Raw genomic sequence first — 27941 nt, 5'->3', positions numbered from 1 at the left:
ATGGAGAAGGATACCTCATCTGTGTACAGGAGGCACCGGCCCATCCCTGGAGCCAATCCTTTGGGAATGGCATCTGGACATCTCAAAGTGGCCAACGAAGCAGCTGAACTTCAGAGGAGCAGAAGTATGGGTGGCTTACACCAGAAGGGGGACCCTCCGAGCCACATCAAGAAGCCACAGAACGAGTTAGGTAAGAAAGTGGTCTCTTGTTTTGAGGGCATCCATGCTCTGCCAGGCAAAGGAAGGAACCTGCTGGGGACTCCTCCTAGCTCCCACTGCCCCTTTGCTGAAAATTCTAATGGCCAAAGATAAGACATTTATAGGTCAGCACCTCCCAAACAGCTCACTGTGCACACTGAGGTAAGCAAGTGAGGAGTCACTTCTCACCTGGAGGTGACAGGACCAGCCTGGGGGCTCCAGCCAGGCCAACTTGAGAGCAGGGGCCAATATCTCAGGCACACCCATGGCCCATTGGTGGGTGACCCAGTTAGGAAGCTCTGTTGAAGCCAAGCAGAATAGTATGAGAGGAGAGACAGACACAAAAGGTGGAGACATAGGGCAACCCTACAAAGACATCATTTAGTCACCTGAGGTCCAAGTCTGTCCTCAAACTCCTGAAGTTTCTTGGACTTATATTGAGCCCTGGGGGTTATAATTGTGCCTTTGAGGCAAGCCTCAATTCCTCTGCAGCTAACTACTGTGGAATTTCCAAGGGCCCCCATGACTTACCAGTGAATTCTTGGCAGTTGGTACCAGCCTGTAATAATGCTTGACACTAATACGGTTTTTAAATTGTAAAAAGTGTATATAGGTTTATACCCTACATCAGGCAGTGTTTGACACTCTAGTATATTTCTAAATATGTCAGATAGGGCCATCTTGTGGGTTAAAGTGGGGATTGGTATTTAAAACATCCTAGCCCATCTGACAGAACTATACCATGAATATTAATACAGGCTCTCCCTCCAGTTAAGCATTTCAAAGCACTTTTTCTGGAACAACTGGTCCTTGAGTCAGCTGAGAAATAGAAACATGGAATTGGTTAATTCAGTCATTTGCCTGGGGCTGTAGTGCTAAAGGCTGCCTTCATCATTTTTGGTTTCTTGGGGTCCCCGTTAACCGTGAAAGGTTCCACACCAGCAAACCTCCCCTTATGAGGTTCTCACACAATAAGTGGGAAATATGGCTTGCTGGTGGCACAGTGGTTAAGAGGTCAGTTGCTAACCAAAAGATTGGCAGTTCAAATCCACCAGCCATTCCTTGGAAACCTTATGGGGCTGTTCTACTCTGGTCTATAGGGTCCTTGTGAGTCGGAACGGACTGGACAGCCACGTGTATGTATGTATGTATGTATGTTCAAGCGTTAGGGGCGATTTTAAGAGATAGTGGTGTAAAAATCCAGAGATCTGTTGTGTAAGGAGAAGAACAGGGCTTGAGAGATGGAGGGCTGGGCCTTCGTGTCACACGAGCAGTTGTATTGCTCTTCCAACCACCTCCATCACCATTAAACCCTCCAGCACAGCCATGACTTCTCTGATTTCCTCAAGATTTGCCAAGTTCTCAAAAGAGGGAATTAACTTGGCAATAGCTCTAATTTATGTTTCTTTTGGGAGTGTCTTAGTCTTCTAGTGCTGTTATTATAACAGAAATACCACAAGTGGACGGCTTTAACAAAGAGAAATTTATTTTCTCAGAGTCTAGTAGGCTAGAAGTCCAAATTCAGGGTGTCCGCTCCAGGGGAAGGCTTTCTCTCTCTGTCGGCTCTGGAGGAAGGTTCTTCTCATCAGTCTTCCCCTGGACTAGGAGCTTCTCCGCGTAGGAACCTGGGTCTGAAGGACGAACCCTGCTCCCGCTGCTTCTTTCTTGGTGGTATGAGGTCTCCACTCTCTGCTTGCTTTCCTTTCCTTTTATCTGTTGTAAGATAAAAGGTGGTGCAGGCCATGCCCCAGGGAAACTCCCTTTACATTGGATAGGGGATGTGACCTAAGCAAGAGTGTTACATCCCATCCTAACTCTCTTTAACCTCAGGCCAAGATTGTGATTTATAACACATAGGAAAATCACAAAATGGAGGACAACCACACAATACTGGGAATCAGGGCCTGACGAAGTTGATACATATTTTTGGGGGACATGATTCAATCCATGACAGGGGGTTTTAAGTAGGGATGAAGGAGCATGTCTCAAAATTCAATAATGCCTAGCCACTGAGTCATCCAAAAGTTTGGGACTGAAGGTGTTAGAAGTTGGAGGAAAGGCTAAATTCCCACAATTCCTAAACATTTCCCATCTAGCACCTATTGGATTTCCCCTAAACCAGAGGAGAGATGGGAGTGAGGAGATACTGAAGGGAAACTGGACTTGCATACAGCATATTGTACTACCAAGCTTGGCAAGGACCTCCACATTCATGCACATGACTCCCTTCGAGGCACTAGGACCCTCAAAGTGGGTTTCCAGACCACATGTTCCTTGTATATGTTCAATCTCCCCTTATAGCTCTGTGGCCTTACTTACCCACAAGGCAGCTGTGATATTGTCGGTAGGAAAGCCAGAAGGGCCAGCCATCAGTTATTTTACTTATCAGCCACGGGACCTGGGGAAGAATTGCTTAAACACTGTAAGCCTTGGTTTCCACAACTTCAAATCAGAAGAGTCAAAGTTGCCTTGCCAAATTAACTCATATTGTCAATGGATTTATTTCTTCCCTCCTTACATATTTATTGAGTTTGGTACTGGCTTATATAAAGAAATACTGAGATGAATAAGACATAGTGATTGGCATCAAAGTCAGGGAAATGTTCATGTGAATAGACTACAGATGACTGAAATTATAAAAACATGGTAAGATACAGAAGCCATGCAGAATGGGAGTGATCAGCTTACTGGTGAGGGGGTGCAGGGACATGAGGGGGTGGCCAGAGACAGTTTCTGCAGGATATGACATCTGAACTGAGTACTGGGAGATGAATGAGATAATGAATACAAGCTTGGAGGGATGTTCTAGGAGAGGAACATCAAGAGCCGAAGCAAGAATCCACTGTGTTCCAGAACCATAAATGGCCATGTTGAACTCACCTCACACCCTTGACACCGCACCAAACTATTCTAGGCATTTACACACGCTACTCCCACTGCTGGAGTGTCTGCCCCTCTTTTTTTACCGAGCCAGTCTTACTTATCACTCAGCTTTCTGCTAAAACATCACTTCCTCAAAGAGACTTCCCTCACCATGCCACCTGCATTAAGGTGCGGCTAGTGAACCAGCTCTGAAACTTGCACTTGAACATAGAGTAGCTAAAGTGAATGAAAGAAATAATGAAGTAAAAGAGCTCAACAGAAGATTTCAAAAGGTGGCTCATGAAGATAAAGTATTATAATGAAATGTACAAAGCCCTGGAGTTAGAAAACCAAAAGGGAAGAACATGCTAAGCTTTTCTCAAGCTGAAAGAACTGAAGCAAAAAAATGCAAGCCTCCAGTTGCAATACTGAAGGATTCCAGGGGCAAAAAATTGAATGATTCAGGAAGCATCAAAGGAAGATAGAAGAAACATACAGAGTCATTGTATCAAAAAAAATTGGTCAACGTTCAACCATTTCAAGAAGCAGCATATGATCAAGAACCAATGGTACTGAAGGCAGACGTCCAAGCTGCACTGAAGGCATTTGCAAAAAACAAAGCTCCAGGAATTCACAACAAATGGTTGCAACACTGGAGGTGCCCACTTGTCCGTGCCAAGAAGTTTGGAGAACAGCTGACTGACCAACCAACTGGAAGAGATCCATATTTGTGTCCTTTCTGAAGAAAGATGATCCAACAGAATTGTGGAAATTATTGAACAAGATATTGATTAACATCATTAAGATATCATTAACATCACACACAAGTAAAATTTTGCTACATGTAATTCAAAAGCAGTTGCAGCAGTACATTGACAGGGAACTGCCAGAAATTCAAACCAGATTCAGAAGAGGATGTGGAATGAGAAAGATCATTGCTGATGTCAGATGGATCTTGGCTGAAAGCGGAGAATACCAGGAAGATGTTTACCTGTGTTTTATTGACTATGCAAAGGCATTTGACTACGTGGATCGTAAGAACTTATGGATAACATTCCAGAGAACGGGAATTCCAGAACACTTAATTGTGCTCATGCGGAACCTGTACATAGACCAAGAGGCAGTCATTTGAACACAACAAGGGGATATTGTGCTGTTTAAAGTCAGGAAAGATGTGCATTAGAGTTGTATCCTTTCACCATACTTATTCAATGTGTATGCTGAGCAAACAATGCAAGAAGCTGGACTATATGAAGAAGAACATGACATCAGGATTGGAGGAAGACTCATTAATAACCCGTGTTATGCAGATGACACAATCTTGCTTGCTGAAAGTGAAGAGGACTTGCAGCACTTACTGATGAAAATCAGACTATAGCCTTCAGTATGGATTGTGCCTCAACATAAAGAAAAAAAATCCTCACAACTGGACCAATAAGCAACATCACGATAACTGGAAAAAAGATTGAAGTTGCCAAGGATTTCATTTTAGTTGGATTCACAATCAACACCCATGGAAGCAGTAGTCAAGAAAGCAAACAATGCATCACACTGGGGATCTGCTGCAAAAAACCTCTTTAAAGTGTTAAAAAGCAAAGATGCTACTTTGAGGACTAAGTTGCGCCTAACTCAAGCCATGGTATTTTCAATCACCACATATGTATGTAAAAACTGGACAATGAATAAGGAAGGCAAACGAAGAATTGATGCCTTTGAATTATGGTGCTGGCAAAGAATATTGAATATACCATGCACTGCTAGATGAGTGAACAAATCTATCTTGGGAGAAGTACAACAAGAATGCTCCTTGGAAGCAAGGATGACAAGACTTTGTCTCTTGTACTTCGGACATGTTATCAGGAAGGACCAGTCCCTGAAGAAAGACAGCATGCTTGGTAAAAGTGGAGGGTCAGTGAAAAAGAGGAAGATCCTCAATGAGATGGTTCGACACAGTTGCTGCAACAATGGACTTAAGCATAACATTGATTGTGAGGATGGCACAGGATCGGACAGTGTTTTGTTCTGTCGTACATAGGGTCACTATGAGTCGGAACCAACTTGATAACACCTAACAAAAACAACAACAGTGAACGCACAGCCACCACCTGTCCGTAGGCGGAGATTTTCATGTTGCTGAACAGATTTCAGCAGAGCTTCCAGACTAAGATGAACTAGGAAGAAAAGCCTGGTGATCTACTGCTGAAAATCAGCCAGTGAAAATCCTATGGATCACAATGGTCTGATCCCATTGTGCATATGGTCGCCGTGAGTTGGGGGCCGACATGCCAGCAACTAACAAAAACAACAAATGGTTCTCTCTAGGGGAACCTGCTCTTTCTTTCATAGCGCTCAGTAACAGTTGAATAAATGAGTGAGGGAATTGCTAATGCTTAAAGTATGAGGGAGGAGATCTGAAGAGGCTAGGTGGGGAGCTTGAGTTTTATATTCCATGCTGAGGGGTTGAGATGAAAGGGATCTGTCAAAATCTTTAGGCAAGGTAGATACACGCTCAGACTTGTGTTGACAAAGTTGTAATGAAGCTCTCTCAGTTGATAAGCACTGTCAGACTTATGACATTGGCTGTCTCGTGGCCTCTGAGCCTTCCTCTCATCCCCCACCATATCACAGAATCAACTGTAGTTACAAAGTCTTGGTAACTATTTTGTTTCTCTTTCTCCAGCCAGCATAGCTCCTTTTATGTTTTCTGAGTACTTACATAACTGCCAAGAGAACTCTCTAAGGCCCATTCACCAGACCTACACCTGCTACATCTTTCACTTCTACTCGGTTTCATCCCTGGCATTATCACTGCACAATCCTAGACCTCTCAGGATCTCTTTGGACTTAAGAGTGTAAACCAGATAAAGCTGGGTTTCCTAATGGGGCTGTCTCATCATGATTTCACATTCAAAAGAAAATAACCCATAAAAGGTTTGAAAATAATTTAAATCTTAGTTGAAGAAGGGCAGCAAAGGAAATATTCTATTCCTATAATATAGCAGGAAACCCTGATGGTGTAGTGGTTAAGAGCTATGGATGCTAACCAAAAGGTCGGCAGTTTGAATCCACCAGGTGCTGCTTGGAAACTCTGTGCGGCAGTTCTACTCTGTCCTATAGGGTTGCTATGAGTCAGAATCAACTCAAAAGCAATGGGTTTACAGTATAGCAAAATTTCTGAACATCGTATTTCCCCATCTTTCTCCTAATATATTGCATAGCTCATAAGTGCCACACTTTCAAACACTCCAGAAAAACTCTCTGCCTTTTCAAATATTTCTCAGCTTAACCCTTTAGGAGTCATCACCTCAACATACCTGGAACCCAGGTAAGTGTAGGATCTTTCTTAGAAAAAGCGTAAAGCCCTTAAACACTTAATAAACATTAATAATTTTTACTTTCTCATATAAGATGCATCTTGGGGGATGGACAGGGTAGGGTGTTTTCTACAATGCTTTGAAGCAAAGAAAAATTACATCTCTCCTTTCATTGACTCTTTATTTCTTGCCACATACATTTGATAGAGAAGAGCAAGGTTTGATGTGTTTTCCAAAACACACACACACACATATACATATATGCTGCTAGGGGGCTGCTGAAGATTTTCTAAAAGAAGTTAATTTTACAATCCCTGCTAGAAAACCATTGATTCAAAAACATTCGGTTCCTCCTTATCTGAGGTTGAGACTAAGATGTCAAGCCCTCCTGCCTTTTCTCCCTAAGGGACATCTTGAGAGCTCACAAGTTCTGAAAAGTCTCTAAAGAACTGCAGAATGTACCACCACCACCACTCCACTCCTGCGGGGCTACCTTTATGAGGCTACCTAGAGTTTCAGGTGATCTTAACTCCTCACCACACAGAGGATCATTCTTAGATCCTAAAAAAACACTTAGGAAAATCACCTATTGTGTAACTTACCCTCAGAAAATCATGCTCATTGCTTTTGCATAATTAGTCAAGAATCTCTGCCTTGACATTGTACTCTTTCAAAGAGCTATCTATGTGGGATCAAATTGACGACAGCAACTTGAAAGGTTAGATATAGGAAGCTTAGGCGGCAATGAGTTTATGTTAATGTGGGAGGAAGAGTTTGCAAAAAGAGGGTGAGAATTGTTGCACAACTTGAAGAACGAAATCAATGGCATGAAGTGCACATGGAGAAATTGTTGGATTGCTGTAGGCACTGCTGTGTATACTTTCAACAACAACAACAAATATTTAAAAAAAAAAAAAGGTATACTGCTTGCAAACTTCCTGGACATGAACAAGTTTGCATTTCATTAGAACACAATAGACAAGTAAACAGTAGTCTCCTTCCCTCTGATCACGGGAAACAGTTGTGGCTAATGGGGAAAGCGCTTTTTCCTGCCCAAATTATTAAAATGCAGTTGTACCTTAGTTGTTTATTGACAACAGTTACTTAATGGGAGGCTGGGATTGGAAGACTGTTTTTGTGTTCCCAGTTCCCTCAACCTCAGGCAATTTCAATAAACTGACTGGATGTCCTGGGATAAAAATCCTTACTACTTGGCTAGCAAGTGTTCCTTTTTCATGGAACCAAGACTGTACTAAAAAACATCGTGGCAATGACCCTCAGAGGAACCAGGAGGGATTAATAATCAAAGGTATTTTCATGGACAAACTGCTTATAGATTCAAGTGCTGCCTTCCTGGGACTTGAACACGCCCCCTTCCCCATTGGCTGACATTCACCTGAGGGAGGTGGGACTCTGGGAATAGAACAGCATGGATATCATCTGTTCTGCTTCGGCTGTGGGTTTCCAGTTAATTGGTGAGACCAACAGTAATTTCAAGAGGGCTCACTAGTCCTGAAGAAACATTTACTGTAAAGGCATTTGAATATACTGAATGTACACTGGAGCCCTGGTTCGAATCCACTAGCTGCTCCTTGGAAACCCTATGCGGCATTTCTACTCTGTCCTACAGGGTCGCTATGAGTCAGGATTGACTCAGTGGCAATGGGTTTTTTAATTTTTTTATTTTTATGAGTCCTCCAGAAACATTCCATGAGCCCCTGGGATGTGGTAAGGGTTGTAAACACCACCTAAAGGATGCAAGGGGAGCTTTGCTGGCCCCAGGGCTCTGTGGAACAGGCTTGAAGGTACTGAAGCTCTAGCAATGTGCTTGGGGGTGGGTTTAAGCCTGGGCTGTGTAAAGTGCTAAGGTAATAAATTATAGAAGTGGGCAGCATCATGGGGCACGGGGATGAGAGAGGAGAAACTGTCAAGATGAAACATCAAAATATACTTTAGCCATAAAAAATTAGTCATTAATTGATAATTTAGCATCACCAGCATGCCAGGGGCTCCATATAACCTAGCACCTGTAGCCCAAGGAGATCCTTTCAGGTTGTGCTGTGGAAGAACTCAGAAAATCCAGTCCTTGGTCCCCAGCCCCAGGCTCCTCCAGGGAACCTGCCAGGACATTTACACTAAGACTAAGGTAGTGAAGGCACTGACAAATACTGCTTCTGTTCTTCTCAGAATCTGAAGATCAGGGAAAAGACTCAAGAAGTGACGCAGAAGATGCTAGCTGGTAAGCGGGCATTTTGTTTTCCAGTGCTTGGTCTGCATACAGGTAGTTTGCTAAAAACGGTGAGGACAGCTAGAAACAGTGGGTATAGGCAGTGAGGGCAGTCATCTAGTTCAAGACTTAGGAGGGTGCCAAAGGAGCCCTTGAGAGCTCAGACAGGAGGGGTTTGAGAAGTTCTTTTTATCTAGAGAAAGGTGTCGTCATGGAAACAGGATGGCCCTAAGATGGTTCTCAGTGCTGTGAATGAACTACCACTCCCTCCCACCGCTGTCCTGGGGCAATCCCCGTCTAGCTGTGCCTTGTGCTGAAAGTCTTAGAGCTGGTGTTCACTCACGGTCTCAGAAAACAACCTGACACAAACTCTCCTCAGAAAAGAAGGGTTGTCTCACTCTAACAGACCATGAGGGCTCACCAGAGGGCTCGTTTGTTGGGGAAGATTTTGATGTGCACCACTATAAATATAACCAAATCAGCAAATTTTTTTTTTTTTTAAGAGGGAAGGGTAGGGGAGCAACCTAGCCAGAGAGTGCCTCACTGAAGGTGCTTTCGTCTTTTCGTTCTGCCAAGGTCTCACCTCTCACTAGCATTACTCAGCATGTTCAACTTCCCTCATCCGCTTCTCTCTCTACCTCCTGGGTCTGCTCTCCCCAACCACCCACCCTCTACCATTAGGAAGGACTTAGAAGTCATTGAATTACCCAAGATTTTTTCTCAAATACTAACTGAAACGATTCACTAGCATCCTGGGCAAACCACACAGGACATAAGTCACTCTTGTTTACAAATGGTTCCTTTCGGCTAGAGACCAAGAAGGGAATTTGTCACCAAAAAATCATCAAAATTACACTCAGTGGATAAAGTGAGTTAAGTACTCATGTGTCAGAGGAGAAAGTATGAACCAACATGGAGAATCCCTTCCCTGAAGAGTTTAAAGAAGGTGATGGCCTCCAGTAAAGGACAGTGTTGAGCAGGGAAGACCCCACACCTTTATGGTGGTACTGCTGTACTGTGTGCTCATGTTGACCAATTCAAGAGCCAGCTACCATCCAAAAGTCAGCCCTAGTGGTGATGCTGGGAGAAGTCCCCTACCATCTTTGCCTTGTCATACTTTCCTCTTGCTCCCAGGCACAGCAAACAAACTGCTGGTGGGAGCAGGGTGTCACCCAGTTTTCTATGAGTAACAGCAGAACCAGCCACAGACCCCACCCAAACATGGTTCCGCTTGGTATCCATTTGGATTGAGTTGTGTATCTGCTTCAAGGGTGAGCACACTTTCTTGCCAGGTTTTGGTTCTATGAGCAAAGTTGGGCATTGCTTTTTGAAATAAGCACTAGTTGGCTATAAATTAGTCACCAGTTCAGAATTGGGCAGTATATTTGTCCAGGGTAAGTTTCTCCAACAAAGAGGGTCACCAAAGGGAAGCAGGAAGGTCGCTATGAGTCAAAACCAACTCCACAGCAATAGGTTCGGTTTGGTTTAGTTTGCTTTGGTTACACCATCATAAAGTAGACCTGGTGTAGCAATGGTTAAGCACTCAGCTGCTAACAAAAAGGTCAGTGGTTCGAACACACTAGCAGCTCCACAGGAGAAACGACCTGGTGATCTGCTATCCCATAAGGATCACAGTCTAGGAAACCCTATAGAGAGTTCTACTCTGTCACATGGGGTCACTATGAGTTGGAATTGACTCAAGGGCACACAACAACAACAAATACCAACATAAGGTCATCATCACAGGCTCAAGTGCTGGTCCCAGAGATTCCCAACCCCCAGCACAGGGAAAATAAGCATCAAGAGGAAGAACAGACATTGGATTAAAACTGCCTCCTCATGACGTCTATTCCATGCCATTCCTGTCCACTTCTTCTATAGTCAGACAAACCTAGAGGAAAGCAAGAAGGAAAAGAATTGGGAAGCCCTTGCAAAGCTGGACCATGATGATGAAAAAGTGGGACCAGAGGTTGAAAAGAGTAACTTAGAGGCCAGTGCCAAGGAGGAACAGGAGGAAGAAGGAGACACAGACAAAGGCACTAAGGAGGCCAAGGTCAGGCAATGTTTGTTTAGTATCTAACCACTTTTATTCCCTTATGTTAGAGTCTCATCTTTATTTACCTCTTTGGTCTTCTTTTGGTTTACAGGAACAGAAGCTGGCATCCACAAAGCTAGATGAGCTTCCGGGAATAGAGGCAAGAACTTTTTGCTTTAGTAATAGAAGTAAGATGGGGAGGCTTGTCCAGGCAAAAGTCCTGCCCCACAAGAGCTTGCTGTGGACACGTGATCTTAGGGGGTCATCTCAGCAGGGCACATCCTGTGGAACTGGACCAAGCTCTATCCCTAGAGAAGCTTCAGGTGTCAAGTTCCATACTGCTTTGGCCTGATCCCTGGGGCATCCAAATCCCAGCTTACCAAACAGTGCAGTTGCTAAGGGTATGTGGAATCATGAAGGGAGGTGACACTCAGCTTGACCTTGACCCAGAAAAACACTCCCAGAGCCTCATGCCCTGATGTGTTGCTGTAGACACATAGATACATCAGGGCACTTCATGAAGGAAGGTGGTTTTTATTTCCCTTCCCAAGGGCGTAGGGAATGGTGACATAGCGGGACACATTTTTTACCAGGAAGCCAGGACTGGCAATAGATCATCCTTAGTGTGATTCCAGGCATTCTGAGAAGTCCCTTACCTATCCCCAAATATCTCTCTTCCACTAGTGTTGACAAAAATGCTACCATTAAAAACACATTGTGAGCTGAGCCAAGATTCTCAGTTAGCGATGCACTGAGCTGCTCAGGCCACTAACGTCCTAAGTAGGAGCTTGGTGGAAAGCTTGCCCCACAGGTAGGTTTTTGGAGGAAGTCTCCAAGTTCAGCCCAACTGAGCAGGCCTGGGATGGGAATGGAGGGGCTATCCCAGCTCTGGGCATTGAGCTGCCACCTAGAAGCTCTGGTTCTCAGAAGACACAAATGGAGGAGACCCTCTGGGTTCTAAGGGACCTGATGACAGATGGAGTAGGGAGGAGTCAGAGACCATATTCCTCCCTCCTGTTCTTCTGCCAGAGCAGGTCCCATGGACACATCACTCTCTACTTTGCCATTAGTCTTTACCTGGACTTCTAGGAGCTTCCCACTAAACATTGTCAGTGTCTAATGAGCCTAGTGGTGATCACCCAGACCCAGGTGGCCCCCATGCCTCTCCCATGAAGTCTGCTTTCTTCCCTACTGTCACCAAAGCTCATCACCCATACCTCTTTGGCTTCCATTCACAGAAACCATCTACATTTGTTGACATTGATCTGGGAGACCATGCTGAGGAGGTAAAGACAAAACCGTCAGACAAAGGAAGTCAAGCCACCTACTGGGGAAAGTGCTTGTGCTGTCCAGGCTGGGATTGAGAGGCTTTTCCTGGGAATGTGCTGTTGCCCAGTAACACATGTGTTGGGGGGTGAGACAGAGACCCATAGCCAGCCAACTCCAAGAGAGCTCTGTGGTGGCCAGGACTGACCGTGGTAGGGAGAGAAGGGGATGGAACGCTGCTGCCCTTCTTTGTCCTCTCCCACTACAACCTGCACCATCTGAGACTCTAGTTCCTGGACCTACCCTCAGGGTGCCCACTGGCCCCAAGGGCCTCTTGTAGGATCATGCTGGAGTGGTGGAAAGGGCAGAAGCCTGGGAACTGAGAGACCTGGCTCCACGTTCAGCTCTGCCAGTAAATGCTCCAATAAGTCATCACACCTCCCTGTGCCTCTGTTCTCTCATCCATACAATGAGCCTCACGGTAGTACCTTCATCACAGGGTTGAGTTGTAAAACACTCAGAACAGTGGTTGGTACACAGAAAACACCAAGTGTTAGCTATTATCATCATCATCTATGAAAAGAAGAGATTGGACTCAATGGTCTGTTGAGACCCTTCCAACACAAATATTTTAGAATTCTCTTCCTCTGATTCTTTGCTATAGTGGGCATTCATTTTTTTGGAGGTCTTTTGAAGTTCTCTCTTGACAAGTTTAAGCTTCTGCCTGGAGGTCAGTTTTTTCCAAATAGGCTGTACTTACTATCTCTTTTCCCCTCAGAACATGAATAAACTAAAGACAGTAGATTATTAACTCATCCTACAGAGCTAGATACAGATGCACCATGTTTTCTAATGACTGAAAGGGTTAGAAAGCCAGTGGCAGAGTCAGGACTCAGGATCCCAGGCTTCCCAATTTACAGATCTCTAATTTACAATTCAGGGGCCATGGAGGCCCAAATCAAGGGTCTAGTTTCTCCGTCCCATTGCCATCGAGTCAACTCCAACTCATAGAGACCCTATAGGACAGAGTAGAACTGCCCCAAAATGTTTCCAAGGAGCAACTGGTGGATTCAAACTGCTGATCTTTTTGGTTAGCAGCCATAGCTCTCAACCACTGCGCCACCAGGGCTCCAGTTTCTCCGTCAGGGTTCCCTAACTGGAATATTCCACTCAACAGTGCCTCCCTTAGGGGGAGGAAGCTCAAGGCCAAGGCAGCTCTCTGTGAGCTCCATGTCCATGTCTGAGTCTGATTCTTGGGCTCTGACCCTCACTCCCTGTTCCCTGTCCCTGAACTGCTCCTGTTCTTCCCCATAGGTAGTTGCATGTGCTGTGAAAGAAGAGAAACGGTCCCAAATGGACACTGGAGATTTGTCTGAAGATGAGTGAGTGATGCTTCTAGATTTACACTTTGTGGTGGGGGTGGAGTTCATTTTCTCTACCATAGGTTCTGGTAGGCCTACAGTGTCTTATGCATGGAGGGAAGAACGTGAGCCAACTTGGCTTCTCCTCTTCTTACTGGGCTCGTGTGGACAACTAAGCATTTATAGTGGCTGGAAGAGGGGCTATGAAGCAGGCAAAAGGGTGTCTAGCTTTCCCAAAGGCTCAGGGATAACTCAGACAAGACAGGCTTTAGTCATGAATCTTACCTCACCCCATTAGCCAGATTGTGTTTCCTTATCCCATCAGCTAACAAAATGGCTGGAATATAAGGGAGGGAGAGAAGGGGAAGAAAGAAAGAAGGTGAAGAGCAAGGTGTAACCCATGTGAGCTGTGCCAGCTTCTCCAGTTTGGGTTTTTAGCAGTGGAGATCACAGACTCTCCTCCCTGCCAGGCAGTGGGACAACTCCTCTCATGTGGCTGGTGTCTTAGTCATCTAGTGCTACTATAACAGAAATACCACAAGTGGATGGCTTTAACAAACAGAAATTTACTTTCTCATAGTTTAGGAGGCTAGAAGTCCAAATTCAAGGTGCCATCTCTAGGGGAAGACTTCCTCTCTCTGACGGCTCTAAAGGAAGGTCCTTGTCTTTTCTGAGCTTCTGCTCCTGGGCGATCTTCATGTGGCTTGGCATCTCTCTTTCCCCATCCCTGCTTGCTCCGTTGCTTGTTTAACCTCTTTCATATCTCAAAAGGGATTGACTCAAGACATACCCTACACTAACCCTGCCCCATTAACATAACAAAGACAACCCATTCCCAAATGCGATTATAACCACAAGCATAGAGGTTAAGGACTTACAACACATATTTTTGGGTGACACAATTCAATCCATAACAGCCAGTGTCTGCAAAGTAGGCCATTCTCATGACGGGGCTCCCTGGAGCAACTGGGCACAGGCATGGGGTTGGGGATGAACCAGGGGCAACTGGGTATAGGCACAGGGCTGGGGACGAGCCAGTACTCAAGTTAGGGAGGATACTTTTTTCCTGACTCTACCTACATCCTGTTTGGGGTGGAGATTGAGTTGGGCCAGCAAAAGGCCAAGACTTCCTGAGGCCCTGAGGTCTCCAAGGCCATAAAGAAGGGTGTTGGGAGCCAGGCACTGAAGGAGCCCATGTATCTATTTTGTCTTATTTTAAACAATACAGAGAAGTACATAGAAGAAAGTAGCAGTTATCCAAATTCCTACCACCCAGAATTAACAACTATTAGTATCTTGTCATATTTATTTGGAGATTTTTTAAAAGAAAAACAAAACACTCTATTGATTATGTAAAAGTGATACATGATCATTTTAAATAACTTGGTGTAGACTAGCACAACAAAGGGAAAAAAAATTCAAAATCACCCTACATCCCATCTCTTAGAAATAATGATAGCTAACACTAAGTACATATCATTTTCAATATGTATTCAGTCATTCCTCTACATCTATGGGGGATTGGTTCTAGGAACCCTCATGGATACCAAAATCTGCAGATGCTCAAGTCCTTTATATAAAATGTCCTTTATACAAATAGTATTTGCATATAACCTACTCACATTCTCCCATATACTTTAAATCATCTCTAGATTACTTATAAATACCTAATACAATGTAAATGCTATCTAAATAGTTGTTATACTGTATTGTTTAAGGAATAATGACAAACAAAAGTCTGTACATGTTCAGTACAGACGCAGCCATCCTAGGCCTAACTACATAGTACACAGCAGACCCGAGGCGAACAACGCTCAAACAATGAGTGTTGGAGAGAGACTGAGGATCTGTGAAATGGTGGGAGGCTACAGCAGGGTATGCCAACACATCACTTCATTCGCATGGATTCGGTGTAGTGCTTGGCACGCAGCAAATTCAAGTTTTGCTTTTTGGAATTTTCTGGAATTCTTTTTTCTGAATATTTTCAATCCAAGGTTGGTTGAATCCGCAGATACAGAACCCACAATACGGACGGCCTACTGTATCTATAGAGAACCAAGGATAGGTCAGTGGATACACAGGCAAATGGGCTTATAAAAATGGGATCATTCCATACTTGCTATTTTTTCTAGATTACCAGCTTTGAACATTTATAGTATTAGGCTATACTGCTTTGCTTAGTTTGCAGCTGTTGATGACTTGTTGTTGTTATTTTACTACCTTTTCTTCAGTTTGTTGTGTATTGGAGGAGAGAAATTCTGTGAGGAAGTTTCATTCCATCCCACCCCAAAATTCCCACATCTATTTCGATCTCTACTTACATTGCAAGGCCACATATGATTTTACAAAATATCAGGATTGTTCTGTCACACTCTCAAATCTAGGTCTAAAATCAGTAGGTCTTTTCTAAGCGAAGCTTTGTTTTCTTTATTCTCTTCTGAATGGACATGATGACATTTCCTTTCATGGAGAATGTGATGAATCAGGCCAGACCGGATACAGCTTGATTTGTTTTCTGATCTGAGGACTGGGCAATCCCAGTATCTGAGGCTCTCATGGTCTCTACAATCCCTCTCATGTCTCAGCTCTCCTTTCCATTGAGATCCCGCTTCCTCGACAGACAGGAAGCGTGTCTGGTCACAGGAAACAGAAGCTCTTGGAAATTTTCATTCACACTGAGAGGCACATGAGCCAGGAGTCATAGCTTATATTTAGAAAACACTCTGTAATTTACAGATGTTTTTTCAATACTTTGTCTCAGTTAGACCCTCACTAGGACCCTGTGGGAGCCCTGGTGGCACAGTGGTTAAGAGTTTGGCTGCTAACCAAAAGGTCGGCAGTTCGAATCCACCAGCTGCTCCTTGGAAACCCTTTGGGGCAGTTCTACTCTGTTCTATAGGGTCGCTATGAGTTGGAATCGACTCAACACAGCAACAGGTTTGGGTTTTTTTTGGTTAGGACCTTGTGACCTTGGAGGTGACAGATATCATTGGTGTGTCCATTTTGTAGATGAAGAAACTGAGTTTTAGTAACTTGCTGAAGGTCACACAGCACAGAAATGGCAGGGGCAGGTCTCAACCCCAGACCTTGGGACATGGCTCTTTCCTCTGAGCCATGCTGCCTCCCCTCAGGGTTCCTTGACAGAATTGTATTCACACCATCCCCGCCCCCATCACTGCTCAGAGGACAGTCTGCTGGTTGGGAGGACAGTGTTTTACTGCCTCAAATAAACTATCCCAACATCATTACACCAAATCCCATCTTCCCTCTGGGAAGCAGTCCCTTTAACGATGTCTTGCTTTGACTCTGTAACTTTTCGTCACTTTTAGTTGCTAGAACAACTGCATTCCAGTAATTGAGACTTAGTCTTGCTCTTTCAAAATATAGTTTCATCGCAGATGCAAGTGCCTCTTCTTCCATTTCTCAGGGTGAATTCTAGCTGCTTGGAGTGAATGGGCGGACTGGAGAGAGACGTGAGGCTTCTCACCTCCATCTTCTTGGTGCTGACTCTTCCAGAGTTGGTGTGCAAGGAACGGGGATAAGGGAACAAGATCATCTTGACTGACTGCACGTCAGTGGCAAGGAGGGGGACTCTGGCTTTGCTCTGGATCCATCTGATGCTAGTGGGCTCTGCTGATGTGGGCACGTCCTCATGGTTGGGTGTGTGGTTTTCTTGAGGGAATATCCAGTTTCACCCATCCAGTTTCACCCCAGCCAACTCTGACACTGAACATCTCCCAGCAATACCTGCCCCAAAGCCCTTCTCCATGTGGGGGAGCCCATTACTTGGTCAGTGTTCTTGGGTACCCTAGTGCCCATGTCTCTCTGCTAACTCCCATGCTCCTTGCATTGAGCCACAGGAACCCCTGAGGTCCTCCTGGGCTCACTCCAAGGGCCATGGAAGACTGGGATGGGGTGGGGATTGCCTTTATATTCTTTCCAGGAAAGCCTTTTCCCTCAGGCCCTGCTAGTGAGGACCATCCTTGGGGCCTTCTGCATACTAAAATTTCCAGATAAGAAGTGAGCATCAGTTGTAGATTCAAACTGACCCCAAATTCCAAGGTGCACATGTCACCTGGCTTTAAGTAGCCTCTTGCCTGGGCAACACCTTCACTTCCTGCAGTCCTCTGCTTACATTAATCGAGGGTTTGTGGAGTGTGTTGGTGGATATAGTAGGGCTGTCTCCGGAATCGCCCAACTTCTTTTGTCCTTGACTTTGGGCCTTAGCAGAAGTTCAGGGGTAATATATAAAGCCACATTCAATCACCAGCTACAATAGAAACATGTCAAAGAAAAGTAGAGAAGCCTTCTCCTTGAGCCTTCCTGCTCTGATCTTACGTACTTCTAACATTGCTAATTTCCTGTCACACACATTTTGCTAAGTGTGCCTTTTTATTTTACGTAAGAGAAATCTAAGGTGCCAAGAAATCAGATGGCTTTATCCAAGATCACACTGCTTAACAACAAAGGAAAATAAACATCCACCAAGCACATACTCTACACCAGTCATTCTCACATGTATTAGCTCATAAACTCCTCATGACTCAGCAGGAGAGATCTCAGTCCGCATTTTTGCTGTTGGGTTGAAGTCGATTGCCAAGGTCACACAGTTAAGTAGGGAAACAGATTTGCTCCGAGGACTCTCTGTCCCAAACCGGTGCTCTTTCCAATGCAGTCTGCAAAAGGCAGTTTGCATCTATCCTCCTCTAACTTCCAGTCCTTCTACTTGTTCCTCTTCCCTTCTGTCTGCTCCTCTCAGCACCTTTTCCCAGTCCTCTTCCTCCAGCTCTTCCAGGGCTCTGGTTACTTGGTTCTTTGGTAAAAATAGCCTGATGGATGTTAGACTGCTATTCCTACTATGCAGTTCTTCCCGTAGCTGTTACATAACTGTGGTCACTGTCAATGAGGCAGAGTTTTCCTATTTTGCTTTTACTGTTGGAAGCCAAATGCCTGGTTGATGGAGCACCTTGCCAGGGGATTGCCAGCTGCCATTTATAGTGTCTTTCATTTTAAAAGCCAGAAATCTATGAGTCTGTGTATAAAGACAGGCAAAATCATTGACACCTCTCATTGCTTTCCAATCCTTTGTTGGGTTTATAATAAACTTGGGTCATGTAGGATTTTGAGGGTCTGCTTTTAACTACCAGCTTTGAAGACTTAGTATGACATAAGAGTCAGAGAGATTCACTCCCTAAAAATCCATCACCAAAACCTGGCCTCCTGTTTTGAGAATATTGCCTTGAACTTCACCATCCTCTCTAAAACCAAAAACCCCTTGCAGTGGAGTCAATTCTGACTCATAGTGACTCTATCAGACAGAGTAGAACTGCCCAATAGGGTTTCCAACGAACAGCTGGTGAATCTGAACAGCCAACCTCTTGGTTAGCAGCCAAACTCTTAACCACTATGTCACCGGGGTTTCCCACCATCCTCTCTGGAAATGAGAAATATAGCAAATTGTCTGTGTCCAGACATGATTGCTTTATCTCATTTTTCCATTCAATTGTAGAATTTATTTGATATTTGAGGAAATACCTTTTAATGCAAATGATCTGGTTATATAACCCTAAAGTGGCAGGAGCCAGTGGCTCTGGCTTCTTGAACCTTCTGAGATCAACCCCTTATGCCCCCTTTGAAGAGAAGCTGGCTGCTATGAGATATTTCCTTAGGAGGTGCTGGGCTTCCACCAGCTTGGAGCTGCAGCTGTGTCAGAAAGCCTGCCAGTCAGGTCCAGCGCCAGAGCACAAGCCCTTGGCAGATGGAGATAGCACTGCAGGAAGGGACGGGCATCTACAGCTGGCAGGGAGCCTCTCCATGCAGACCCTGGCCCTCTACAGATGCCTGACAGCAGGGTTCTGTTTCCCCAGCTTATCTATCTGCCCCACTCTGCTATTCACTTACAATCTCAGTTTTCTTCAGAGCTGTTAAAAATTCCCTTTCCAGGCCTTGCCATTAGGGCTGCCTTTAGATTGTGGGTATCTTGGCACTTGCGATGTAGCTGCCCATTTGTTAGCCAGTTGGTTAGCTCTGGAGCCATGATGATTCCTGTGAAGGGAACTAGAGGGTCATTACCTCATCCGAGGGGCAGCCTTGGTTGGAAATAGAAAATTCCAGAGACCACACCACAGAGAAAATAAACACAGGCCGTGTGAGGGAGAGGAGGATGTTTCAGAAATGGTACAGGACTGGGAATTGGGAAATTATCTCTGCTACTTGACAATAGTGTGACTTTGGGGTTGAGGCTTCTCCAGTCTGAGTCTCAGTTCTCCATCTCTCAGATGAAGGATTTGGCTCCATCTGTCTCTTAGTGGGTCCCTTCTGGTTCATGCTTTCTAAGGCCAAAGGCCAAGGGACATGCAGGTGGGCTAAAGAGAAATCAGGCACCTGACCCGGAAGAAAGCCTGGCTTTGTGCAGGATCTGATTTTGTATGCAAAACGCTAAAGGTGTCTCCAGCTGGCAAGTCCTTGACTTTCCATGAGCTTGATGAAATGAAGTCTAGCAGAGGCTGGGGAGGTCCTGCCAACAGGGTCCCCGGGCTCTGTTGTTAAGGCACCGTCAAGAGAGTAGGTCATGGGCTACTCAGGCTGAGGAATCTCCCCTTTCTCATTACCTATCTTCTTTCCCTTTGGCCTCCAGGGCAAGGACCAGCTGGGTATGCTGTATTCCATACTCAACCAAAAAGAAGACAAAGCAAAGTGCATAGCCACCCAGGGAGAAGGTAATTGGAACCTGGAGAAGCATGGAGCCTTAATGAGCTTTTAACAGAAAGGGGATCGGGGGAGTTGGGATGGAACTAGAAGACTAAAGAGGGGGTTAGGCCATTCCTTTGATCCTTAACCTTTCTCTCATTCTCATTGGGTTCTGCCCAAGACCCTTTCCATCCGGCCAACAACCAAGGTGTCTGTTTCTGTCTCAGACCTGGGAGGAATGAAGGACACACACAATCATTTAATTCTAGAGATACTCTGGAACAGAGTACCTAGACCTCCGGGCCCCTGAGAAAATGCCATCCAAACCTGTTCAAGGGGTGAGGATGCATGGGGGTGCCACATGGAGATACCAGGTGTGAATGATATTTAGACATCTTTGGACTGCTGGGTCAGTGATAATGTTACCTTTTTTTTTGGTAAAAATATTTGCCAATTCAACAATTTTTACATGTCCCATTCAGTGATACAATGTGATTTTTTAAAAGATAAGATGACTAAGTTAACCAAATATTTTCCCCTTTCTCAGCCTAGCTCGAGGAATTTCATCTTTGTCTCTTATGTCTTTTTGATACATGAAATGGTAACATGGGGAACTAATTGTTAACTCAAAAACCAAACATAATGATTACTTAGCCTTTCATAGGTCATATAGTAGATGACAGCATCTGATAGCAAAGCATGATACCAAAAACAAAGCCACACCCGTTGCCATCAAGTCGATTTCGACTAATAGCGACCCAATAGGACAGAGTAGAACTGCCCCATAGCGTTTCCAAGGAGCGGCTGGTGGATTCGAACTGCTGACCTTTTGGTAAACAGCCGAGCTCTTAACCACTGTGCCACCAGGGCTCCAAAGCATGACAGCGTAAAGAAAATTAAAACTAGCTGCTGTTGAGTCTAGTCCGACTCATGGCAACCCCATGTGCATCGAGCAGAACTGCTCTATGCGGTTTTCAATGGCTGTGATCTTTCGGGAGTGTATCGCAGGGCTTTCTTCCAAGGAGACTCTAGGTGGATTTGAACTGCCAGCCTTTTGGTTAGGAGCCAAGTGCTTCACCATTTGCACCACCCAGAGACAGGCCTACTCGAATAGATACTGTAAATACCTAGAAAAAAATTGCAGAGGACAGAGCTCCTCTCTGGAGTCAGAAGTAGGAACACATTGCCGCCGTGGTGCCAGGAGGTAGGAAATGGAAGTGTTGGTTGAAGGGCCAGCTCTTGTGAAAGAGATTTCTGTAAGTCATTGATGTTTGTGGAATGAATGAATAAATAAATGAAGGAGTAGAAGCAACTATATTGCCCGTTCAAGAGAGAGCAAGGACTTCGGGCCACAACCCTACCCCAGGCCAGTCCTCGGGGTAGAAACGACGGCCCGGTTAGAATCCAGAGGGCGCTGTCTATAGGAGGGCAGGCAGCTGCGGGCAGCCGCAACAGTAGTGATATTTGCCTCTGCTGCTCTGAACGTCTTGAGCTGTCAGGTTCATCTGCTGCAGCAGAGGTGGTGACCAGGGAAGCCAGGATGAAATTCTTGGGACTGTGTGGGAGAATGTTCCACCATCTTGCTTGTTCTAAACTGCAATTCTGGGGCACTCCTGCCTGGGCCCTGCCTCAGAGCCACAGGCTGAGACCTGACTGAGCAGAGCAGTTCTGCCCCATGCCAGAGGTCCTCACGAGCTTGTGGAATGTGAACTTCAGCCCCTGCTGTAGCCCACCCTCTCTTCTCCATCATTGAAACGGGCCAGTTCCTAGAGTGATATTCCAAGTGTTTAACAGTTGGGCAGGCATGAGCCCCAGCAAATTCTAACGGACCTATGAAGTTGGGTGGAGGTCTTTGAGCTGTCTTGGCTCTGGAAAATCAGTGCTGTGCCAGGTATTAACCCCTTTGTCGCTGGATCTTAGGGGTGCCTGAGGGAGGGCTCTGGGATGCTGATGTGGGAACTGAACTCAGGGATCCCTGGGGCAGGGGCTGTCAACCAGTCGGAATGGAAGAATGACAATATTTTCACGAAGTCACTGCCATACCAGTGTGGAGACAAGAACCTGGCCTCAGTGAGATAAAGGAGGAATGGAACAGGCGTCTTCAAGTCTTTGGAAAAGATAGGAAATGACTTTTTGGAAATCTGTGTATGCAGCAAAAAAGAGCAATAACAGTAGTTAATTCAATACTAGTGAATATAGTTGCAGCTGAACTATTTGTTTTCTTCGAAGGCAATAGGGAAAATGAAGCCTCAAACCTGAGAACCTTTGGATATAAGTGAGTGACCCCAGTGAGCACTGTGGATTTAGTATAGTTGTGTTGCTGTGTTTGGGTGTAGGCAGTGGACGGAGGCTCAGCCAGGGGCATTTCCTCAATGGCACAGTTTTAGGCGGTGGCTGAGAGCCAAGGCCGTTCACTCTGCAAAGGCCCAGCACAGAGCTCCATGTCAGAGCGCCACTGGCCCGCCAGAAGGAAAGCAGGGGAGTCAGATGACTGTTTAAATTTAGGGAAAGCGTGAAAGCCAAGTTACCACAGGCTGCCCGTGAGTAACCTCATATCCACTCGCCCCTCAGGGTTATCAGGAGCCAAGACCGGCTCTAACACAGCAGCTCCCTGCCCTCCAGGGTCCCGCAGTTTAGTCCTAGGGATGGGCACTGACGCAGGTTCACCCTGCTGGTGTTTTCTGCCCCAAACAGAGGCTTGGCCCTATAAAGAACTGTGGTGAGGCTGCAGTCTGGCCCCAGGTGGTGGTCCCCATCACCCCAGGCTTCAGGCTTGACTCAATTTCCTTCTTGGTCCCTGCTGCCGTCCCCCACCAATTCAGACACCAGTAAGTGAAAGAGGCAGACAGGGCCTCTCTGTGCATCTTCAGCATCTCTAGCCCTCCCAAGGCAGGGGAAAGACTACCCAGCTCTTGAGCGGCTCCAGAGTCCCCAGAGCTGGCTTGGCCTGGGAAGACAGCCCTGAGCTGGACTGGGGAAATTCAACTGCACAGTATTCAAGGCCTCAGTGCCAGGGGCCGGGCTCAGCCTATCTCCAGCACCGACGCCTCTGTGACAGCAACTCACATTACATCTTCATGTGTCTCCGTCCCCAAGGCGCCCAGAACGTTCTATTGCAATGCCTCTTGCTCATTCTTTTCAGTCGTGTTATCCCCTTCTCCAAATTTTATAGACATTTCCATTGTAGGTAATTGCAGAAACAATAAAAGGTATTTAGACACTCCCCATTTCATTACCTGCAGATTATCAGTTAGAATTTTCATGTATTTCTTTTGAGTGTCTCTCTCTACATATATATAGATGCCTAGCTACATATATGTGTGTGTGTGTATGTATACGTACGTACATGTTGCTGTAAGAAAATTAGCATAGTGTTTAGTATGCTTACAAAGATACCTCGTGGGGGGAGGGCATAACTGGCAAACAAACACAGAAGGCACATGTTATTTGCATAAAAATATGGTATATGGATTCTGACTCATGGTGACCCCGTGTATTAGAGCAGAACTGTGCTACATAGAGTTTTTTGTTTTGGTGAAAATATATACAGCAAAACATACGCCAATGAAACAATTCTTGCATGGATGAATCAGTGACATGGATTACATTTTAAGTTGTGTAACCGTTTCCGCTGTCCTTCTCCAAATCATTCCGCCACTATTAAGATAAACTCACTGCCACCTGAACTTTTTGTCTAACCTTTCAAGTTGCTGTTGTCAATTTGCTCCCATACAGATAATTCTTTAGAAGAGCACAATGCTCAAGGCAGACATTCTTTACTAATTAAGCTAAACTATTGTTTGGTTTAAAGAATACTCAGGGGATAGTTATGATTTTAAGTTTTAAAGGTTATCTCAGGGCAATAGTTTCAGGGATCATCTAGCCTCATTGGCTCCAGAAAGTCTGAATTCCATGAGATTTTTAAATTCTTTTCTACATTTTACATGCTTTTGATCAAGATTCTTCCATAGAATCTTTGATCAAAATGTTCTGTAATGGTAGCCGGGCACCATCCATCTCTAACCTTTCTAAGTTCTTCAGGGCTCATGGCAAAGGAGGCAGTTGTTCATGGAGCCAATTAGACACGTATTCCATTTCCTCCTTTGATTGCTGCCTCTCCTTCTTCCTCTGCTGCTCCAGGTGAATAGAGGCCGGTTGTTGTACCTTGGATGACCACTGCAAGCTTTTAAGACCCAGGCCCTACGCAACAAGCCAGGAGGTAGAACAGAAACTAAAAACAATATTAGACCAATTGACTGGGATGTCCCATGAAACCATGCCCCTAAATCTCTGAACCAGGAAAACAAATCCCATGAGGGGTTTAGCTCTACACAAGCAGCCTCAGCAGCTGCTCTTTGTTGTTGTTGTAAAATATGTATAATACAGTATTTACCAATTCAACCTCTCCATAGAGTTTTCAATGGCTGATTTCTTGTAAGTAGATTGCCAGGCTTTTCTTCTAAGGCACCTCTGGGTGGACTCAAACTGTCAACCTTTCAGTTAACAGCAGAGGATTAATAATTTGTAGTATATCAGGGACACCACATACACATGTACAGATAATTTTTTTTAACAAAATTGATATTTACTTTACAAATTTATCACTATATTACAAGCATTTCCCCAATATCATTCATTCATTCAATAACACCTACCATGTGCCATGCACGTTTGTATGTGTTAGAGCAGTGATCAAAATTTCTCCCCTCTCTAATCTCTAAAATTTCTAGAAAACTTCAACACCTCAGCAACAAAAAGACAAACAACACAATTTAAAAATGGGCAAAGGACATGAACAGACACTTCACCCAAGAAGACGTTCAGGCAGCTAACAAACACATGAAGAGATGCTCATGATCATTAGCCAATAGAGAGGTACAAACCAAAACTGCAATGAGATACCATCTCACCCTGGCAACAATGACACTGATTTAAAAAAAAAAAAAAAAAAAACAGAAGAAAACAACAAATGCTGGCGAGGTTGTGGTGAGATTGGAAATCTCATACACTGCTAGTGGGAATGTAAAATGGTACAACCACTATGGAAAACCATATGGTGCTTCCTTAAAAAGCTAGAAATAGAAAAGCCATATGATCCAGCAATCCCACTCCTAGGAATATATATCCTAGAGAAATAAGAGCAGTGACATGAATAGACATATGCACACCCATGTTCACTGCAGCATTATTCACAACAGCAAAAAATGGAAACAACCTAAGTGCCGATCGATGGATGAATGGATAAACAAAATGTGGTACATACACACAATGGAATACTACACAGCAATAAAGAATAATTGTGAATCTGCAAAACATCTCACACATGGATGAATTAGGAGGATATTATGCCGAGTGAAATAAATCAGTCACAAAAGGACAAATATTGTATGAGACCACTATTATAGTCAAGAAAAGGTTTACACACAGAAAGCAACATTTTTGATGGTTACCAAGGATGAGAGGGGGAGGGAGGGAAAATCACTAACTAGAGAGTAGATACGTGTTAACTTTGGTGAAGAGAAAGGCAGTACACAATATGGGGGAAGTCAGTACAACACAACCAAGGCAAGGGAAGACACTGAGAGGTACACAAAAATAAAAGGCAACGACAGTAAATACTATACCATACACAGTCCTGCAACAACATAATAGCAAACAATAATTTATGAGTGGATACATAGGTAGATATGTAAGCTGAATAGGTGTGGGAGGGCATATGGGAATATACCCACGTGCATATATAGGTTTGGCTGTGGATATTTTTACATAGATATTTGTATGTGCTGCATGTATATTCATATACATAATACAGCACACAGGGGGCACAGTCATGGAAAAAACCTAGACATAACCAAACACTTGTGGGACTGAGTTACCGGGCTTGAGGGCTAAAGAGCATAGTCCTGGGGGACATCTAGGTCAATTGGCATAACATAGTTCATAAGGAAAACGTTCTACATCCTACTTTGGTGAGTAGTGTCTGGGGTCTTAAAAGCTCGTGAGTGACCATCTAAGATACAACTAATGGACTCTCTCCATCTGGAGCAAAGGAGACTGAAGAAAACCAAAGGCTCAGGGAAACAATCAGTCCAAAGGACTAATGGACCAGAGGAACCGCAGCCTCCACCAGTCTCAGACCAGAAGAACTAGATGGTGCATGGCTACCACTACTGACTGCTCTGAGTAGGATCACAATAGAAGGTCCTGGTTAGAGTGGGGGGAAAAAAGTAGAACAAGATTCAAATTCATAAAAAAGACCAAATGTACTGGTCTGAGAGAGACTGGAGGAACCCTCGAGACCATAGCCCTTGGATACCCTTCTAACTTGGAATTGAAGTCATTCCTGGAGATCACCTTTTAGCCCCATAATAGACAGGCCTATAAATAAACAACAACAGGTGCGAGGAAAATGCTCCTTAGAACAATAATCTACATGAGACCAAAAGGACAACATATCCCCAAAAGCAAAGATGAGAAGGCAGGAGGGAGCGGGTAAACCAGACGAATGGAAACAGGGAACTCAGGGTGGTAATGGCAAGAGTGCTGCCACATTGCGGGCACTGCAACCTATGTGTGGAACAATTTGTTATAAACTATTGAATGGGAAACTAACTTCCTCTGTAAACCTTCACCTAAAAAAAAAAAAAAACCCCTGCCCTCTTGAGGGGAAGACAGACAGACAGTCATTACATTTCGATTTATTTGCATGTAGTTTTGTAAAAATTAAATCACTATAAGAAATGATTTTCAATTAATATGATCCACTGTTGCATGGATGTACTACAGCTCCCAGATAGCACAACTCTGTGAATAAGCTTGATGTGCAAATATTGCACAATGGACACCTGCCTCAAAGCTGGGTGGTGTTTGGACTGATGGAAGGCGAAGCCTTGTAGAGTAAGAGCAAGAAAAGCAAGATAATTACAATAGAGGGAGTAAAAACCTTTACTGTGCAACAAATGCTGTCCTAAGCAGTTCTAAATATCTTAATTCATTAATTCTCACAACAACCCTATTGTTCTATTGTTATTACCCATTCCCATATGTTACAGAGTAGAACTGCTCCATAGGGTTTTCAGTGGCTGCGATCTTTACAGAAGCAGATTGCCAGGACTTTCTTTCATGATGCCACTTGGGTAGGTTCGAACTGCCAACCTTTAGGTTAGTAGTCCGGCACAAACAGTTTGCACCTCCAAGGGATCTTTTATTATAGGTTCTATTATTATCCCAGGAGCCCTGGTGCCTAGTGGTTAAGAACTCGGCTGCTAACCAAAAGGTCGGCAGTTCGAATTCACCAGCCACTCCTTGGAAACCCTATGGAGTAGTTCTACTCTGTCTTACAGGGTTGCTATGAGTTGGAATCAGCTTGAAGGCAATGGGTATTATTATTCCCATTTTATAGACGAGGAAACTAAGGAGCAAAGAGATTAAGTAACTTACTCTAGGTCGCACAGCCAGGAGGTTGGGAGATGAGCCTGCATAAAAGGTTCGGAGATATTTGTTTGCAGAGGAATGTGAGGTACTTGTTAGGATGACAGCTTTTAGCAGAAAGTCACCAGCCACCCCTGCTCAGCTGCTAGGGACATAGAGGGGTTTCCATGCTTTGTATGCTAACTTGAACATTTTTTGTTGTAGTTGCTGCTGATTTTTAGAGTCTTTTCCTATTACCCTTCATGAAAAATAATATAAAAGAAATGCTTCTTACATAACAAATGACCTTCTCTCCCTATTAGATAAATTGGTTTAGTAAACTCTCAATAATGAAAGAAAGTATAGGAGTGTGGCAATAAATTGATCAACAGAGCCGCCTAGTGGCTAATTCTTAGCACAACTTCTTTTTAAGCGTCTCTTTTTCTCTTTTTTCAGTCCCAGAAAGTAACGCACCATCAGAGATCTTTAACAGAAGAAAGAAAGAGGCCAGCATGATGGTTCATCACTATTACAGAGTTTTAGCTCTTCATCTGATTATTCACTAAAGGACAAGCTAG

General features: G+C 44.4%; 1 protein-coding gene across 1 annotated transcript; it reads left to right on the top strand.

Moving 5' to 3' along the window:
• On the top strand, window positions 1-27941 carry CUNH13orf46 (chromosome unknown C13orf46 homolog). The gene is made up of 8 exons (XM_023733551.1): window positions 1-190; window positions 8562-8613; window positions 10483-10654; window positions 10749-10796; window positions 11875-11922; window positions 13217-13284; window positions 19901-19982; window positions 27820-27941. The coding sequence occupies exons 1-7, from the start codon at window positions 1-3 to the stop codon at window positions 19965-19967; spliced, it is 645 nt and encodes a 214-aa protein (XP_023589319.1). The 3' UTR covers window positions 19968-19982; window positions 27820-27941.

This window comes from Trichechus manatus, unplaced genomic scaffold, assembly GCF_000243295.1.
Source record: "Trichechus manatus latirostris isolate Lorelei unplaced genomic scaffold, TriManLat1.0 scaffold00004, whole genome shotgun sequence".
NCBI classification, from domain to species: Eukaryota; Metazoa; Chordata; class Mammalia; order Sirenia; family Trichechidae; genus Trichechus; species Trichechus manatus.
This window is presented reverse-complemented; position numbering and strand designations above follow the sequence as displayed.